A 19942-nucleotide genomic window follows, 5' to 3' on the forward strand; every position below is an offset into this window, starting at 1 on the left:
TTCATGGGGGTGGGGAGCTGGAAAGGAGAAGGTCTAGGAATGGTTACAAATCTAAGTTCTCCCAGAGATTATGGACCTGTGATTGGGCTGTACTACTTCAGGACGCTGGTGGCGACTCTCTTGATTGGATGGTACTCAATACATTTAAATTGAAGGGGAAATACACACAGAGAGTAAGTGAGAAAGAAGCCCTTCACTTAGGAAGTAAGCATGCCAAGGAAAAGAATTCTAGCTTAACCTCCTTTAACATCTATATACAGAGGATTTAGATTCTTTGTTTTCTATATGGAAGAACAGTCACCCACATGGGCTTAACGTGGTACAGTCCAACCACGTCAAATAGAAAATAAGAACCCACGATACAACAAATTGCAATCATCAAATGAAAGCACCACAAAGCAAGGTAAGGCAGCAATGAAGTCCAAGAGCAGAAAAGCCCCAGTAGTTGTCTGGATTATGTCAGTTAAATCTGCTCTCTAGCAAATCTGGTGTTCTCACATCACATGGAGCACCTGAGAGGCTCAGAGGTGGAGGATGAGGGTTGCTTTTCCAAGGCAGACTTCCTTTTCCAACGTTAAGAATACCCAACTGATGATGCCTTGCTGAACCCCTCCAGATACAGATAGATAGATAGATAGATGGATAATGTTCCAGAGCTGATCCAAAACACTGAAGTATGGAAATGAAATTATTTTTCTTTTTCTTTAATGATGAGGTGTGGAACTGGACTTCAAGGCACAACAGTATGAGATATTCCTGGAGCTTTGGTGATGCTTGGCTTATTTTCCTTTTCCTTTTTTATTTTCAGGGGCAGAAAGGAAAGCAAGGGCTTGGGGGTGCCCCAGGCAGCAGAGGCTTGCCGGTAAGTGATGAATACACAGCCTGTTGGGGTTTTTTTTGCTACACCTCTCAGTTAAGTGATGCCGCTGAACATACATAGCTCCTTTACTGAGTCAGGCCATTGGTCCATCTAACTCAGGGCTCGTCCACACTTCCACTTGTGCCTAGAAAGCAGCAGTCCAGGCAGTTTTTGATTTGCCCTGCTGCTTTTCCTGGGAAAACTTGCTTTTTAGCACTGAATCGGAGCAAATGTCAATCCACAGAAAACTCAGCTGATGCTTGCACAGATTCAGCAATAAGGAGCAGGTTTCCAATGACTTCTAGATGGGGGTGTCCCCAGGCCTAACTGGAGATGCTGGGGATTATTGGGTGTGTGATCTTAACTCCCTACACTGTCAAGAATTCTCCATGGGGGGGGGGGACTACCTAGACCAGAACTGTTCAACTGGATGCCCTCCAGGTGCTCCAGATTACAACTCCCATCAGCCCTAGCCAGCATGTCTAGTGGCCAGGGATGATGGGAGCTGTAACCCAAACATTTATGGAGCACCAGGCTGGGAAAGATTGCCATGGATGCGCTGTGCTGCTCAGCACCCATGACATCAGCTATGCCAGTGCCAGCACCAGGCCGACTGCTGCATCCCCACTACTGTTTGCTGTGACCCTATTTCAGCATAGCAGAATTGGCAGCAAGTTTTCATGTCCTCACAGTTCAGCCACAAATGCCTTTATATTCACAGGGTCTTGTGGGATTACCAGGTCCAAGAGGAGTGGTTGGAAGGCAGGGTCAAGAGGGCACTCCTGGAATTGATGGGATTCCTGGGAAAGACGGCAGCTTTGGACAAAAGGTAACCATCTGGAGGGCCAAATGTTCCCACCCTTGATTTATATAATCACCGCCTCTGTGTAATTCTCTGCTGGGTCATTACCTGCAGGTAGGTGATGCCTTGCAGCTGGACCTTCTCCCTCCTGAGTGGATCCTTCCTCCCAAGTAGATCCTACTGAGTAGATCTCTACGCCTAGGCTGTCTGGGAGTAAGCCCCATTGAACTCAGAGGGTCTTGAGACGCATAGAAATGCCCTGCAAGATGATCTATACACTGCCCTTCTGCTGTAGCAACCATGCTCAGGACAACATTCTGCAACTTATTTTTATTTTTAAAAATAGTTATATGCCGCCAAATCATATCAAATATCAATAAAATGTACAAGCACAGTGAAACATGAAACACCACAAAGCAATACAAAACAACCATTGAAATGGCTAGCTAATCAAGGAAGCTTAAATAGCTTCATCATTTGCATTAAAAGGTCTTTAGGAGATGCCTGAAAGTCAGTGGCAAGGGTGGCTGCTGAATCTCTGGGCTTATCAACACTTACCCATTTCCTCGCTCTTTCCAGGCACAGGGCTGTGCTTTAAAGATCTGTGTCCTCGTGCTCTTTCCCTCACCCCAGAGCTTTCCCCACGAAAACCCACTTCTTAAAGCTGAAGCACAACTTAGGGCAATTTGGGGTTTCCATGTATTGCCGTGTGCTCCAGTTCAGCACTTTAGAGCGAGTTTTCACAGGGAAAGCTCCAGAGTTCAAAAAAACAAGAGTGCTTTAAAGTGTGGTCTGTGCCTGGAAAGTGCAGAGGAAAATAAGTACGGACAAGGCCTCTGCTGGTGGAAGAGCATTCTAAAGCATGGAACAGTCGTAAGACATCATGTTTCTTCCACTCCCCAACTCACGTAATTGGCTGTTGGTAACACAAATTATCTTCACTTCGAAACACACCCAGCCATTCATCAGTATGCCAACACTTTCTATTGTTTCATTGGTAACCTAAGAGGGAAAATGACTATCACTCATACTTAACCTAAACACAACCACAGGGGCACCTGATTAGGCATTTGGCTATGCATTGTTGAATATTACCTTATCCTATCGTTTGTTATTGTTTTTGTTTAAACCAATCCATAACCAAGAACTTGTCCATTGACCACTAAGAATGAACCAGCCATATGTCATAGATACAAATTCATTGTGCTATTTTTGTGTTATACAAATGACATGAGAAGATTTAGTCTGTTTCTAGAGAGCAGCAACTGCTCCATTCTTCTTGTAACATTGAGTTTCAGCTGTTTTGATTTCCCCACCATAGACTAGAAAGCCAACAGTGAACTTGGATCTTAGCCTCCCTCCATTGTGAGGAATTTTATCTATGCTGCATTTTACTAAATGGGGCAATCAGTTTTTCCTTGCCTGCTGGGAAGCAGCCTGTGGGGGGCTTTTTAAAAGATGCTGTGTGAGTGGAATCAGGCCCAAAGGACACCTATTGAGGCTTAAAGGAGTTACTGTACTCCCAACTCTCTACTACATAGATTAGTTTCAGGGTTTGCTGGCATTGTCTACATTTGTCAAAATATAAATGAATATCAGCAAAGTGAGTAAATGCTGAAGCTTCTGGATATTATTAAATGCACATAAGGGAGACAAACTTTATTAGAAAACAGTCCAGTTTATTATGTATTGGAATAACAAGGTGTAGGATAATGCTCAGCCACATGGTATATTAGGAATCCTGCAGAGGTCGATTTCATTAACCTTTCTTCTTGTTTCTTTTTCATCCTTTTTGTCGGAAATGTAAGCACCAAAGAATATTTATTGCTCATTCTGTGTCATTTGATCCTTTCCCTTCTGTAATTCCCCCCTCTATTTGATAACAATTAAAATGTTTAAAAAAACACAACTCTCTCTCCCCACCTTTCTCAAGGGAGAACAGGGTGAAGATGGAGAGGAAGGCACCCCAGGAATGTCGGGGAAAAGAGGGAATCCTGGTGTCCTTGGTCTTCCAGGAGCTCAGGGCCCCCCAGGATTGAAGGTTGGTTTCTCCCCTCCCCCTTTGCTTTTACAACCAGAGGTGGGAAGGCAAAAGGGGCAGCAATTCACAGAGAGCAGTTTCCCCTCCCCACCAAAGAATCAGCCCCCAATCCCTTCCTTAACATCAGAGCTCTCCTTCTCTGCCTTCTTCTCCCACATTATAAGCTCTGAGTTCCATCTTGCTTGGAGTCTCCAGTGGCTGGCTCTGCTCCCATCGTTCTCCTGAAGGAGAGGGCAGTGAGGGTGGGCGGTGGGGGAAGCACTTCTAAATCTAACTTCCCATTGAAAAATAGCCTTCAGGCAGGGTGACAAAACCACAGATCCTCCAAATATTCTTACTCCTTTCGGAATCAAGACAATTTGCCAGTCGGGACAAAATTATTTGCTGCAATTTGCATTAGGTGGTTCATTCCAGGCCAGTGTCCACAACCCATCCACAGCAAGCACTTTAATATATTCTCCCCAGTTTTACTCTGGTTGGTGTCCCTGGACCAGTTAGAATGCATTCAGGATGCTTTCTGTTGCTGCTCCTGTAGTTCTGTTCCAATGGAGAGGAGTTTAGATCACACATCGCTTCAGGTGAAAAGGAACAGGCAGGTTGTGTAGTTTTGTGTTGGTTTAAAGCAGGAGCAGGGAGCCATGATCAGATTTCTCTGGTGTGCTGGTAGGAAAGGACTTCCTTTCTTGGAGTGCAGTGCAGAAACGCTTCCCCTCCACCTCCTTAGCCTTGCTATTTCTACTCCATCCCAGCTTCATGGAACGTACACTCTGCTCCATTCACACTGTAGACATTGGCAGAAGCCATGACTCTTCAAAGTGATGGGATACTGCTTTTATTTTATTTTTTAAAAATAATATTTATTAAAGTTTCAAAAATTACAGAAAGAAAAAGTAAAAATACCACATTAAACAAAAACAAAACAACACATCGCAATATAAAAAAGAGAAAAAAACAGAAAAATAAAACCCATTAAACAAAAACAAAAACACAAAGAAAAATGCATCAGATCTCCTCATTACTAATCTTTCATTAGCTTATTTCCTTGACCTCCTCACACCTCCCTTTTTTGTATCCTAGGTCAATTATCCATTTCAGCAAATCCTTTCCCTCTTTTAAAATTTTTGTCCTGTAAATTGTCTTAATATAATGTAACTTTGCTTTTCCTCCTTTCACCAATTAACAGTCAGTTATTCCCAAATCCTTTATATCATTCCTGCTAAGGGATACTGCTTTTAAATGCATAGTGCAGATGGGGCCTCTCTGTGTGTGTGTCAAGTGTGAGTCTGCCAGTTGTGGCTTTTGACTCCACTTGTCCCAAGCTCCACCTGCTCTTTGCTGCCCAGTCCTCTGCTATTATGCTACTGTTTAGCTGTGTTTTTGTTTTAGTGATATCTGTTTCTTGTTTTCATATTAGAGGTTTTTAAATGCTAAGTGGTTCAGGCATGCTTTTAAATTACTTAAATAACCCTCCCTGTCTACGAAAGACCAAAGGCCAGGCAGGGTGGGTAGGTGGGACTGGCAAGGACGACTTTACAAGGGACCACTTTACAGGATGTAATCCAAAATGCAATTCCATGAGTTCACCACACAGGGCAGTTGCACGGAGTCTTCGGTTCCCCAGATTTGGCTCTGGCAGTTTCTGACAGCGCTGCTGCTCTGATCAAAATCCATACCCTTTGCAGCTGTTCTAAAGTTAAAGTCTTGGGAGAACTGATCATGCAGCTCCTTGCATATTGCACAGTTTAGCCCTCATGCCCAAGCAGTATGAGGAACGTAGAGGCACAGCCAGCAGAGGAGAACTGGGAAATCAAAACTCTTCAAACACACACACACACCTTGATTGGTTGAGTTTACTTATATGCCACTTTTCCACAACAGGCTGTGCACAAAGCAGCTTACAGCAAACATTTGAAACATCAAAACACAGAGCATTGGAAATACAAATACTGTATACAAAATACAGTAAGTAAAAAAATGGCAAAAATGAACAATGTGGCAAACACAGAATAAATTCAGTGTTACTAAATGCAAAATAAGAAATCTAGGCTTAAGTGGATAAATACATAGCTCAGTAGAAATACAAATATAATCAAAACAGAATCCTGTGTGAATACATCTCTCAATCATGTGCCTGTTGTATTTTCAGTTACAAGAAGGAGGAACAATAGCTACTTCACTACAGGAATCTGTAGATGCAAAAGATCTTGAGGAAGGAGCTCTTCCTGTATCCATTCGCTTGGCAAAATCAGCAGAGTCCCACCATCTTCTTTACTTTACCCCCCCCCCCCCCCACACACAATTTTTTCTTCTTATTATTTTGTTCGTGATCTTTTCAGAAGTGCTGCTTTGCTAAGGCATTTGATACCAAGATGTAGTATGAATGTGGTAACACTGGACTTCTTCCAGTGTCTAGCAATGAAAGCCCCAGCTGCTATGGGGGATTACTGCATTTCCATAGACCCAAACTCTTTTGACTCTCCCTTCACAAGCCAAAAGTTAGCTCAATCTTTTTATGCTGCACCTTATCATCATATAAATATATCTGTGTCAGTGTGCAAACCACAACATTTAAAATCAATGCAAAACAAACCAGCAGTGTAGCAGTGGTTGCCAGTGCCTGGGGCAGGCAGGTGCACACACGCTGGGCAGGAGCACTCACGCTGGGGGGGGGGGGGTGGTGCCAGCCCAGTCCTCTCCACCACCACCACTGCCACTGGAGTGACCCCAGCAGAGCATAGCAGGGCCCCACTGAACCACCTGCCTGCCCACGCAGGGGGAAGCCCAGCCAGCCAACGCAGCCATTGGCAGGCAGAGAGGAGCACCAGGCCAGGCCAGGCCATACTGGGGGCGAATGCGTGGGTGTGCTTGGATCATGCCCCCTCAAAAATTGTGCACCCAGGGCCACAGCCCCCTGGCACACACCCACCCATGCTACAGCCCTGAAAAAACAAAAACCAACACAGAAAACATTTTTAAAATGCAGCATGGCCACACAAAAGATGCAGTATCGGTCATTTTCAAGAGAAGGCTTTCAAGAACAGATCAGTTTCAATCTGGCACCTGAAGCACATTTTAGAGTGTGCCAGGCTCATCTCAGTGGGGAAAGAGTTCCATAACTGGATGCACTTTTCCTAGTTCAGCCTCACTTCATGCAACCTGAGCAGACTCCTGCCTCAGCTGGTGCCCAATCTGGTGTTTGACAGAGAGAGTGAATTTGATATCTGCCTTCTCTAGAACCCACCTGACCCACGGGCATTGAGTTAACTCTTCTCCCTGCATTTTATATTCCCTCCTTGCCTCCCACCCCCGGTGTGGTTGCCTAGTGGTTCAGGGAAGAGTCTTCGCTGGCCTACCTGGAGAATTCCTGGAGTTGAACCTGGGACCTTTTTGCATGCACAGGATGTTTTACTATTACTGGGATATCTATCAACCTTCACTTTAAAAGAAAGTTAAGCTCCCAGTCCTCATGGTTCTCAATAAAGCGGCAGAATCAAATGGCAACACACAGAACTGTTTTGTACCATGTCAGGCCATCTAACACAGCAGCAATGCTCCACAAGAGTTTCATACAAGAGTCTTTCCCAGGGTTACCTGGGGGCGCCAGGATTGAACCTGGAACCTTCTGGGTGCAAAGCAGGTACTATACCATCAAGCTACAGCCTTTCCCTAAAGTTACCCAATCTTTCCATGTCCCGAAAGCCAGAGGTTTCAAGATTTGCAGCTCTAACGCAATAAATGCACAGTTCCTATTGGTTTGTTCGCTTCTTTGCTTGCTTGCTTATTTTTTAAGAGAGGCTGGGGGTGGGATGAATAAGGGATCAATTATCCTTTTGGTTAATGTGGTACTTTTCAGTTGGCAGTTGCTGCCCCCTAACGGCTGCAGCTAGAATAACAGGCTGACAGTCAAGTGTGACACAAGAGTGATATGCCTCTTGGCTTGTCTCTGTTCTCCTAGTTCTCCTGGCTTACTAGGGAAAGTGCCTATTTTCTGACAAACTCCTTGTCAAAAGTTCAGGGTGTGTGGCAAGATCAGAGACATAATTTCCATTATGTCACAAAATTTCCATTACACACAAAAAAGCAAAATAAGTCAACTTAGTTGGCCAATAAGTGCAGGAAAGAATCAAAATCCACATTATGGCCATACCATTAGAAGGCCAACCCAAATGTCTTCAAACAGCATGCAGGCTCTCAGGTTCTCAAGAAGTTAACTTTGTAGGTGCTGGATTCAGATGAAGTCAGCAGTGTGTGAGTCCCTGGAATTATTTCTGCAACTGGGAATGGGGCATTCCACCACTCCTCCCTCAGGCCGCCTGTTGGAGATTCTTTAGTTGAGATTCTTGCATTGCAGGAGTTTCGGCTAGATGCCCTTTGGGGGTTCCTTCCAACTCAGTGATTCTTTGATTCTAGTGTAGGTGCTTCAAGTCATCAGATTTAGCCGCAGTACTGCCAGGAGCTTAGCCACCTGTGCCATTGTGTGGTATCCAGTGTACAGTGTTTTCCATTGAATGATATTGACACTCTCCATTGCTTTTTAGGGAGAACAAGGGTTGCCTGGGCAGGCTGGCCCTTTAGGGAAACGAGGCCACCAAGGTGGGATGGGCCTTCCTGGACCCCCTGGTGAGGCAGGACAAAAGGGGCAGCTGGTAAGTAGATGTGTCATTCTTCTTAAGCGCTCTCATTCTTGGGCCAAGGAATTTAAATGACTCACATAGGTCCTGCTATCAGAACGCTCCATATCTTCAAATTCAGTTATCTAAGAATTATTCCCAAACCTCACTGCATGGATGGCTGATTCAGCTATCCAAACAGCCTGAGTTTGCCACTTCCATACTTGTCTGCACTGATCAGAAGGTTGGCAGTTCAAATCCCTTTCGACAGGGTAAGCGCCCGTTTCTCGGTCCCTGCTCCTGCCAACCTAGCAGTTCGAAAGCACGAAGTGTAAGTAGATAAATAGGTACCGCTCTGGCGGGAAGGTAAACAACACTTCCGTGCGCTGCTCTAGTTTGCCAGAAGCGACTCAGTCATTCTGGCCACATGAGCAGGAAGCTGTACGCCGGCTCCCTCGCTGCAACCCCAGAGTCGTCCACAACTGGACCTAACCGTCAGGGGTCCCTTTACCTTTACCTTTATTTTCAGGCAGAAACAAGGCAAAGAGGGAGAGAGTTCAGACTAATAAGGGAGTAGGACAGATTGGACCAATCAGTTTTCCCTTTGTCTCCCTTTTTCTGGTTGACTGCAGCCATTTTAGGAAGAAACCATGGCGGGAGGGGTGTCCTTTCAGGGGAGGAGGGGTGGGAACAGAACAAATTGGCCCTACCTCTGGTGACCCCAGATTGCCTGCCACTACCACGTTGGCTCAGAATAAGCTGAACTATTTCACAAAGAGCTGGAGAGGAAAAGGGAGGACATGCCACTTGCCCTCCTTCAAGTGAACACTGTGGGTTGAATCCAGCCAAAAGTCCTCTTTGGGTGTTCTGTCTTTGTGTTCACTTTGGGGGCTGGAGGGGGTGGTGGAGACAAATGCACTCGTCCACACACACCCTCTTGCTGTTTTGATTGCCTTCCATGAGTTGGAATAGCAACCGAAGGAGAGAGCCTCTAGTCCTCATCATGGCCTCTGTGACTGCACTGTGACTGTAGGAAGCTGCCTTATATTGCCCATCTCACCTAGCGCGTCCTGCACTAACTGGCAGCAGCCCTCCAAGGATTCACACCAGGAGTTTCTCCCAGCCCTGCCTGAAGATTCCAGCAATGGAACGCAGGATCCTCTGCATGCAAAGCAGATGCTGTACCACTGAGCTGTGGCTTCTTCTCCAAGAATTTCAGGGCCTCATTTTCCAGGGTTCTGAAATGCATGGGGGAGCCTTGATGTGCAATGGAGACTCACCACTTAAGAAGATTGCCATCACGAAGGGACAAGACTAGTATGCTTCTCCCTGCAGCCTTCCTTTTATGTGTAAGACAAAGATGTTACATCTGAAAAGGGCTTCAGTCATGCTTACAGCATGCTAAGCTACTCATGACGACTCATTTAAGTTTTGTTTATCACTGCACGTCTGCTCTTAAGCATGATCAAGTCTGGCTCCAACCTCATGTGTCTTAAGACTTATTAAGAATTTCAGTTCTGTCACCTGTGAGTGACAATAGCAGCTGTTTTGTCCCGCTACTACAGATGTTAATTAGCTTGCTAATGCAAGGATGTTTATGTTTTCATCAGTCCCGGTTTGTGCATTGTGATGTTTTTACATGCATTCAAGTTCCAAAGCCTGTACCTTCTGCTTTTCCTATTTCTCTGACCTCATTGTTTACCCTTCCCCCCCTCTCTTTCCACCACTTGTACCAACACACTGTATACTTCTAGTCCACAAAAGCTTGTGTGTTAGTTAAACGTGTTCATTTTTAAGGTGACACAAGACGGCTACCTCCTGAAAATAATTTCCTTTTCAAGATGCTTAAAAAAAAGAAATAGTAGTGCTTTGTTTTTCAGGGCTTTAAAGAAAATAAATTAAAAAATTGTCCAGTAGCACCCTAGAGACCAACTAAGTTTGTCCTGAATGCACACAAAAGCTTATACCCAGAACAAACTTAGTTGGTCTCTAAGGTGCTACTGGACATTTTTTAATTTTTTTTATTTATTTCGACTGTGTCAGACCAAGACAGCTACCTACCTGAAATTTTAAAAAACAGGACTTCCGGGTCGGCGCCATCGCTGAATGGCGGACTCCCTCCGAGCTCTGGAGGGAGTCGGCTGGGTAGGGATCGGGTCCTGCCGTGCCGGCGACGCGGGGACCCTCAAAAACCATGGGCGGAGATGCCCATGGACTTGGTGACTCGGCGGGCACCGTTTGCGCCCCCCCGACCCGTGAAGGAGCCCTTTTAAAGGCTGCGGAGCGGGTGACGGGGGGGGTGTGTGGTGCTGTGAGTCCAATGCTTCCCCTGCCCAGCGAAGCCGCATGCCATTCGGCGGAGAGCAACGACTTCTTCTTTGAAAATTTCGGATTTGGACTAAAAGGAACAACCCGTGAGTAAATTGATTGGACTTAAAAGGGAAATTTGATCTTTGAATTTGGAGCGAGCGGGGGGAGTGCAAAAAGGAAGTCCGCCCCCCCCCCCTGTTGTAGATGGCTCAACGCAAGGATTTGACAACTAAGATCGAGAGATGAACTTGTTTACCTGAAAAAAAAATTTAACTTCACGAAGGGAAATTACAATAATTGTGCTGGAGGAGAAGACTGATTTGTGGGAACTAAAATGCAACCCCCCCCCGGGAACCGGGAACGATCCGCTATGAGAGACTGGTGAAGAGACACAGAAACTTTGACAGCTGTCAAATTAGCTGTCAAAGCAGGAAAATAAAAGAGAACTTTGTTACGATGGCTTTGCTGGTTAGATTTGTTACAATTTGGACATAAATTATTGGAAATAAAGGCAACAAGTTATTTGACTTTTGGGTCTGATTTTGAAAGAAATTAAGTTACCATATTCCCTCTAGAGGGAGGCTGGGACATTGCAACAGTAGCAGCAAGTGGAAAAATACTATGAATTTGAGCAGGATCTGTTATCTCTTGGGAAAGCTGCAAAAACGAAGCATTATTTTGTCTACAGAGGTTTCTATACTAAAGGAGACAATGGATTTATCTATTGAAGAAAGGAAGGGACTTGACGCAAGTTATGTTCCTGAATAACAAAAGCCTCTGTGGAGAACAAGAAGTTTCTGAATTAGAAGGTTTCTGCAGCAGAACAGGAAAAAGCAACCTGAGGAATAAGAGCTGGACCAAATTTGAAGCCGGAGTATTTGGAACATCCAGACTTTAAAAGGACCAAGAAATAGAATTTAAGTTAGACTCTTAAACATAGAGGTCTGGATGGAAGAACAATGACTTTTTCTGAGAGTTTTTTCGAGATTGGACTTTCTGAAATTAAAGGTAAAGGTAAAGGTACCCCTGCCCATACGGGCCAGTCTTGACAGACTCTGGGGTTGTGCGCCCATCTCACTTAAGAGGCCAGGGGCCAGCGCTGTCCGGAGATACTTCCGGGTCACGTGGCCAGCGTGACATCGCTGCTCTGGCGAGCCAGAGCCGCACACGGAAACGCCGTTTACCTTCCCGCTGGTAAGCGGTCCCTATTTATCTACTTGCACCCGGAGGTGCTTTCGAACTGCTAGGTTGGCAGGCGCTGGGACCGAGCAGCGGGAGCGCACCCCGCCGCAGGGATTCGAACCGCCGACCTTTCGATCGGCAAGTCCTAGGCGCTGAGGCTTTAGCCCACAGCGATTAAAAGCTATCAAAAGAGGGCAAAGTGGAGTTGAGATATAGACGTGGATACACCAGGCTGGCAGTAGACAATGGATGAACTTTGGGGATTGGAACCGGGGAATGGGGGGGGGAGATTTGGAATCCAAAGGCTGTAAAATTATATATTATTTCTTTCTTTTCTTTTTTCATGTTTGTTGTTTGAAAATAGGGGAATTCGTGGAAGGGAAATGGGGTCGATCTTAGGGAATTATATAAAATATAAGGAGAAATGGTTCATTAAGATAAATAAGATAAATTAATTTGGAATAAATGGGTTATTTAAAATTACAAATAAGGTTTTAAAATTTGGGGTAAGAATCTGTGGAATCAATTTAAGAGAAATGGAATACAAGAGGGGGAGGGGGGGGAAGTCCGGGAAAGATGCCACTGAAACCAAGTGTAAATCATATTTGTTTTTTCTTTCTTTCTTGCTATCTTTCCTTTTTATTCTGGAAAATTTTTAATAAATATTATTAAAAAAAAAAGAAATTTTAAAAAACAGTTTTGCTACTTTAATTTTCTCTCATTTATGGATCCTTTGGAAAGTCACTCACAACTTCTTAGCTTCGAAACAGGCCTTGCCTTGCCAAAGCATGTCTCAAGAACATGGCAAGAAAAGTTTCCCAAATGCCAAAGGATGTTAGGACTCTGGAACAGTTTTTCAGCAGAAATGGTGGAAACCCTGGGCTTCTGAGTCATTTACAACCAGGCTGAACAAGCCCCCTTGGAATAATCCATGGAGCGCAGCAGCTGAGGCTGAAGACTTCACAGGCCATAAAAGAGTTTTTCCACCTCGCTATTTCTGTGACTCATTTAGGGTCATTTGGCCCCCACTTCCCCTCAAACGTTCCAGCAGACTTTCCCATATTCTTGTGCAAAGGTCAGATGTAAAACTGTGTCCTGCGGATAGAGAATGTAGGCTGTGTTTTGCTTGGAAATGTTTGTCTGCTTTGCACTTAATACTGACTTCTGGCAGTGCTCTCTCTGTGTCACAAACCTTCAAAACGCAGGCGCACATGTTGCAGAATCAGACACCAAAGTGGGCAGGCAGGGTTTCCCAGTGGGTGTCGAATTATTTTTGGCACATGATTAGAATTTGGGGGATTTCACCACTATCTTCAGGGCAAACAAAATTTTCTTACAGGTTTGTGGGTGTCTGGAGTTAGTAGTAGATGCTATGGCTTCATTCTTTTCCTTTTTAAAAAACATTTTGCTCCCACCACAGGAAGCAGCAACAGCACTTTCCCTTGGCAGCCTGGCCCCCTCTTTTGTTCCCCCCATAATATTTCATGCAAAGTGTTGTTCTTGTGCTGTGTGTGTGTGTGTGTGTGTGTGTAATTGTCACCAGAAAAGTCAGTCTCCATTGGTAGCCCTCGTCCCCTGCCTTGTACACACAATGATCCAGAAGGATGCTAGGGCATTGTGAGGGAAAGAAAATGGCGGCCCTGGTACAGCTGTTGCTGTCATTATCTGCGATAGCAATGGAAAATAAATACAGAAAGGGGCTTCCCCCACTGCTAATGGGGGATGAATCTGATGCTGACCCATTGAATCTGACCCAATGAATCTGATGCTGACCCACTGAATCTGACCCAATGAATCTGATGCTGAATTTTGCTTCAACCCAACAAAATTGCACCATTTGTAGGATTTCAACCATCAGTTTCTTCAGTTGTCTTTTGAAGATGTACCTTTCTGGCCAGGCTTTCCCTGACCCTGGTTCATGTGTGTGAATCCTCTGAAACTCTGTTTTATGTACATGTGGGGTTTATATTGTTTTGTTGGTTTTAGGTTGTATTTTTCTTTTAATTCATACTGTTTTTATACCAAACATTGTGTACACCACCTGCAAAATATTAAGCAGCTTAGAAATGCATTTAAAGACAATGTAAGATATAAAAAGGGATGCAGGTGGCACAGTGGGTTAAACCACATAGCCTAGGACTTGCCGATCAGAAGGTTGGCGGTTCGAATCCCTGCGACGGGGTCAGCTCCCGTTGCTCGATCCCTGCTCCTGCCAACCTAGCAGTTCGAAAGCACGTCAAAATGCAAGTAGATAAATAGGTACCGCTCCGGCGGGAAGGTAAATGACGTTTCCGTGCGCTGCTCTGGTTCGCCAGAAGCGGCTTAGTCATGCTGGCCACATGACCCGGAAGCTGTATGCCGGCTCCCTTGGCCAATAAAGCGAGATGAGCGCTGCAACCCCAGAGTCGTCCGCAACTGGGCCTAACAGTCGGGGGTCGTTACCTTTAAGATATAAAAACTCTTCCTTGCCTGTCCACTTCGTAACCTTGAGTACCCCCAGAAAAAAGCACTGGGTGCTGGACCAAGATGTGTGTTGATTGGTTGTAGCTTTGAAAACGTTTACATGAGAGGTCTACATAACCATACATCTAAAGCACACCCTAAGAAAGCTACAATTCTCATCACCCTTTTTAAAAAACTACAGTTCCCAGGATTATTTGCTGATGTGCGTGCTTCAGATGCATGGTGTAAATGCAGCTATACTGCATACTGCAGGGAAAAGTGTGAATCGAAAAACAGGAGCATTCTCTGCTGCTGCCTGTGCCAAAGGGTAAATGGAACATCAAGGTTCAGAAGCAGTATACCAGCAGTATACCAGGAAACACCAGTTGCTGGAGATATTTAATATGTGCCTTGCTTTGGCTAGTGTGGAAAACAGGCTGCTAGACCAGATTGATACCTTGACCTGATCCTGCTGGGTACTTCTTAAAAACTTAACAATTTCTCTAGTCCTGGACCAGGCCATGCAAAATTTATGCTTAAGAAGATGCTTCCCACCTCTTGCTAAATTTGCAAAACAAACAAACAAACCTGGATTTTTAATCTTCCTCCCTCTGTAAGCACAGTTTAGCTCATAGTTGCTCCTCCTTTGCCCTTTAAACTTGAGCTTCTTGAACACTTCCTTTCATTTCTTTTTTCTTTTTAAACTTCCAGGGAGACTTCGGTGAATCAGGATTTCCAGGGATTGCTGGGCTGTTTGGGCCAAAGGTGAGATCACTGTGCATATAAATAACATATCACTGAAGCTTACACTTTCACGGAGGGAAGTGTTGCTTTCACTCTGCTTTTGAGTGAGTAGTTGCTGAGCAGTTGACGTAACATCTACCTGACCCAGCCACCTTGGCAGAAGCCAGTTACCCAGGACCTGCCATGCCACTAGGAGGAGAGGTGCTGAACTGTTGGGAGAGCCATGACTTTGACCCCTCTCCATGGGATCAGCTCATTTGAGTGCTACCCCAGCTGTGCTTGAACTTCACACAAGAAAAAATTTATTTGGCATGGCTGGGGCAACATTAAAGGTCCCCTTAGGTAGGCAACCAACAGAGAACAGATAGGTCTTCTCATGCTTTTGAAAGAATTAGCTGAGATTCCTGCATTGCAGGTGGTTGAACCGGGTGACCCTATGAGTCCCTTCCAACTCTACAATTCTGTGAATTAATGCTGAGTAGCAGAAACTTGTTTTTTCAGATGCTGTATAAGAATTTTTGAGTGCTTCACCTGTAGGGGTGATGTATTTAGCTGCCCCTGTTCATTCCAGAGCTGGCTATACCCCAGCACAGTTCTTGATGTTGATAGTTGTTGATATTTCCTTTCCCCTCACTTTTGCTCCTTTAAAAGCCGAGGACAGCTAACTCTAAAAATGCAGCATTGAAAGCAAAATGAGCAATAGTACAAAGTTCTCCTTCAATAATCAGCATTTTATATTATACAGATGGGTGTGCGCGTTTTTTGAGCTCCAAAGGTTGGCTGGAACGAATAGGTCTTAAAGTGGAATAAACATAGCATGGGAGATAATCTGATGTATGCAGGAAGGAAGTTTCATAGCTGGGGTGTCACTACAGAGAAGGCCCTGTCTCCTGTGATGAAGAACACTTCCCAAAGCCATATTCCCCAAGGGCACCACAGGTCAGGGTGTCTCTTGCAGACCATAACACTTGGTGATGCTTCAAGTGCTAGGGCACTAACCTGTTTTGAGCTTTATGCACGTACTGTGAGAAGAAGATGTTGAATTGGATGAACAATTGACCAGCAGGCTCTTCTTATGTACTTAAAATATGCAGATTTTATGCAAATCCATGTCTTCTTTTATATTATTGGGGGGGGGGTGCACATCCTGTTTTCGAACAACACATATGTGCCTACCCAAGTTCCTTCTGGAATCCACACCCATCTTTTATACCCACAGGGACCTCCTGGAGATACCGGGTTCAAAGGAATCCAGGGCCCCAAGGGTCCTCAGGGCTTCATGGTAAGTTGCAGAAATCTTATTCCCTTCATCAACCATTGCATCCTCATCTCTTCCTTAGGGGTATCTTCTAAGCAGCAGACAGCAACAGCTGGAATAGTAATTAAGCACCAGTGCTGGATTAACTGGCATGTTGCAGAAGCTACAGCATGGAAGCTGTCCAAGTGAGGAGCTCCCTTCTGTAGCTGCTTTCTCTGTGAAACTGTGTGTGTGTGTGCATATGTCTTCCTCTTTGCACATCCTGCTAATGCCATGCAGTTTAGAACAAACAAATGTTCTGTGATGACAAAGAACATCCTTGTCATCCTCCCCTGATGGGAGGAGACAAGAGCACCACCTGCCACCACTGGAAGTTCAGTGGAGATTTAAGTCTGAGTTGGCCAGATTTGTCCCACCATGGGATAAAGGCACCAACCCCATTCGAGGTACTTCCATCCAAGCAGGGGCTGCAGATGGAGGAACTAAGGACCCAGTTTTTACCCACAACTTGTTATACACAAGGCACTTTTGGCTATGAAGACAAGTTTGTGATCACGTTTGTGGGTGGGACATCCTAGAACCCACCCACAGAGGCTGTGGTGAAGTAGCAGTCCAAGAGGACAATGGCGGGCAGGGGAAATGCTTTGAGTTGGATCTGTGCCGTGCCATGGATGTCAGTGGATCCAAGCCCGACTTAGTGTGGATCTAAACTAATTGACAGTGCAGTCCCATACATGCTACTCAGTAATAAGCCTCACTGAGTTCCATGGGGTTTACTTCCAGGTAGGGGCTGCACCTGGGGACGCGGGTGGCGCTGTGGGTTAAACTACAGAGCCTAGGACTTGCCGATCAGAAGGTCGGCGGTTTGAATCCCTGCGACGGGGTTCGCCAGAAGCGGCTTAGTCATGCTCTGGTTCGCCAGAAGCGGCTTAGTCATGCTGGTCACATGACCCAGAAGCTGTACGCCGGCTCCCTCGGCCAATAAAGCGAGATGAGTGCCGCAACCCCCAAGTCGGCCACGACTGGACCTAATGGTCAGGGGTCCCTTTACCTTTACCTAGGGGCTGCACCTGCTTAACTGCAGTGGTTTGAGCCTGATCCTTTCCACTCCATGCCATTTCCTGAGCTGTTTGACTGTGAAACAGTCTCCCTTGGGAGTTGGCAGACTCTCCTTGGAGGTTTTTAAGCAGAAGTTGGATGGCTGTCTGTCATGTATGATCCAGTTGAGATTCCTGCATTGCAGGGAGTTGGACTAGATGACCTTCAGTGTGCCTCCCAGCTCTGCAGTTCTATGATGCTATGATTCTATGGCTGTATTCTCCTATTCCATAGAGCCTGGCCAATAGGACACATGGGGAATTGCCCCACCACCTCAGCCTGCCCTCAGGCAGCTTCCACCTGCCTGCCTTCATATTCCTATTCAGTCCAGAGAGTGGCACTGCCTGTCAGGTCCCTCCTCCTTAGTCTCTGTGTTGTCCTACTTGTAGAACTCAGCAGGAAGGACAATAGGGACAAAGCTAGAATGAGTTGGCTCCACCTGTCATTGGCTCTGGTTCTTCCTGCCATTGGCCTCCCTGCTTCCCCCCCCCCACAGGTCCTAACGGACCCCAGGCACCTCTGCCTCCCCCCCCCCACAGCATGACTGTACCAGATAACGTGGACCTGCACATTTTTATATCTGCAACCTTTTCTCTTTGGTCTGTGGCCAAGTTGCTCTGCCACCACTATCCATAACTAAACTGGGCACTCTACAAAACAGTGCAGTCCAGCCTGTCTCTGGTATATCGCTCCTTCTACTTGGCCTTGTCTTAACCTATCTATTAACATCACCATCGTCATCATCACCATCATCATTATTAAATTTCTATACCGCCTTTCATCCAAGGACCACAGAGCCTTTACAATATAAGAATACAAAAAGACATGCCATAGTATCAAACCAAACAATACCCCTCCCCCCACCCCCAAGTTTTAAAGGCCTTACATAGATTGTTTAATAGACAAAGGCCTGGTAGCAGAGGGATGTTACATAAATCTTTAAGTGCCAGGTGAGCATTCCTGGAGAGCCACTGCAGAGAAGGCCCTGTTCTCATGTTGCCACCCTCTGGACCTCTTGTGGAGGAGGCACACAAAGAAGGGCCTCAGAAGATGACCTCAGGGTCCGGGTAGGTTCATATGGAAGGAGGCGGTTCTTGAGGTATTGCAGTCCTGAGCCATTTAAGGCTTTATAAGTCAGAACCAGCACTTTGAATTGGGCAGAGAAACTAATTGGCAGCCAGTGCAGTCAGGGCAGAATTTGTGTTATATGTTTAGACCATTCTGCCCTGGTGTGTGGCTTGGCTGCCGAATTCTACACCAACTGAAGTTTCTGAACTTTCTTCAGAGGCAGCCCCTTGTATAATGTTTTGCAGTAATCTAAACTAGAGGTGACTAGAGCACAGATGACAGAAGTCAGGCTATCCATGTCCACACAGGGGTGCAGCTGAGCCACCAGCTGAAGCTGATGGAATCACTCTTTAAAATGGAGGTGGGTTATGGTGTGAATGGGAAGCACAGAAAGGCAAAGAAAGGTCTGTTAGGACTGTTAGTACTTAGGAAGTTCTGGTAGTTTAATAAATTTACCAACCTTTCTTGTTCTCTGTAGGGGAAAGAAGGCGTTATTGGCCCACTTGGGATTAGGGGTCCAACAGGAAGCCCTGTAAGTGTCTGTCTCCTGCTCATTCTGACTTGGGTTGTAAATACTGGAATAAGTGTGGGGGTTCTCTACATCAGTCGCTCCCAACTTTCAGGGAATATGCATTGCTGGGTTCAGTTTTGGTGGCACAACACTACCTTGGTTCCCTTCCTGATTCCCATTGGGTAGCTTAACTCTGGAAATGTTGAGCTCCATGAGACCCAGGTTTTAACACTGAGGGCTGGTCCATTAGGGTGAGTGAGACTGCCTTCCACCAATCCCCCTCACCACTTGTCCTTCTACTTGCAATCTGTCCCGGGGGCAGCATTATCAGTCTCCTCCTTGTCCTCCTTAGCCTCAGTGTTGCCCTTGTACAACTCAGCAAGGAGGAGGGTGGGGCCAACAGTAGAATGAGTTGATTCTGCCTCACATTGGCTCCAGCTCCACCTGCTCTTGGTCACCCTGCCTTCTGCCCTACTGGACCCATTGGCCACCAGTCACCACTGGATTTAAAGCCCTTTTGCTGCATGTCCAACTTCCTGGTCTGCTTATCCTCTGCTTTGCATGGGCCTGCTCCTCCTCCAGATCCAAAGCCCTGGGGACTCTGTGCCTTCTCCACTTTCAGGGTGGCTTCCCTGAGAACCTTAGACTGATAGCACATTTGCAAAGCTAAGCAGGGTACAGTATGGATTCAAATTGGATGGGGGACCGCGTATTGAGATTTCTGCATTGCAGGGGGTTGGACTAGATGATCCTTGGGATCCCTTCTTATTCTACGATTCCAAGTGCCACCATTGCCAACACTTTCAACTGGCCGTGAGTTGAAAGTGTTGTCACGGTGTTGGCCGTGAGTTCCTGTCACTCAGGACCAAAGCAGATGTGGATACAGGAGATCCATGATTTAGATCTCCCTCACTATGGTTTTTTGGATTGGGATTGTTATGTTGGGGGAGGGATGGGGATCAACCTTCCATGCAATTCTGCCATCCCTCAGAGCTGTTATTTGCCGTACCTTGCAGG

At 45.8% G+C, this 19942-nt stretch overlaps 1 protein-coding gene across 1 annotated transcript in view; it reads left to right on the forward strand.

Moving 5' to 3' along the window:
- The window catches only part of COL27A1 (collagen type XXVII alpha 1 chain), a 256481-nt gene that overhangs the window by 223291 nt on the left and 13248 nt on the right, over nucleotides 1-19942 (forward strand). The window contains exons 46-52 of the mRNA XM_079961848.1: nucleotides 809-862; nucleotides 1581-1688; nucleotides 3595-3702; nucleotides 8241-8348; nucleotides 14958-15011; nucleotides 16210-16272; nucleotides 18893-18946. Coding sequence (XP_079817974.1) covers nucleotides 809-862; nucleotides 1581-1688; nucleotides 3595-3702; nucleotides 8241-8348; nucleotides 14958-15011; nucleotides 16210-16272; nucleotides 18893-18946 — 549 coding nt within the window. The remainder of the gene's footprint in view (nucleotides 1-808; nucleotides 863-1580; nucleotides 1689-3594; nucleotides 3703-8240; nucleotides 8349-14957; nucleotides 15012-16209; nucleotides 16273-18892; nucleotides 18947-19942) is intronic.

Source organism: Podarcis cretensis (assembly GCF_951804945.1).
Source record: "Podarcis cretensis genome assembly, chromosome: Z".
Classification (NCBI taxonomy): Eukaryota; Metazoa; Chordata; class Lepidosauria; order Squamata; family Lacertidae; genus Podarcis; species Podarcis cretensis.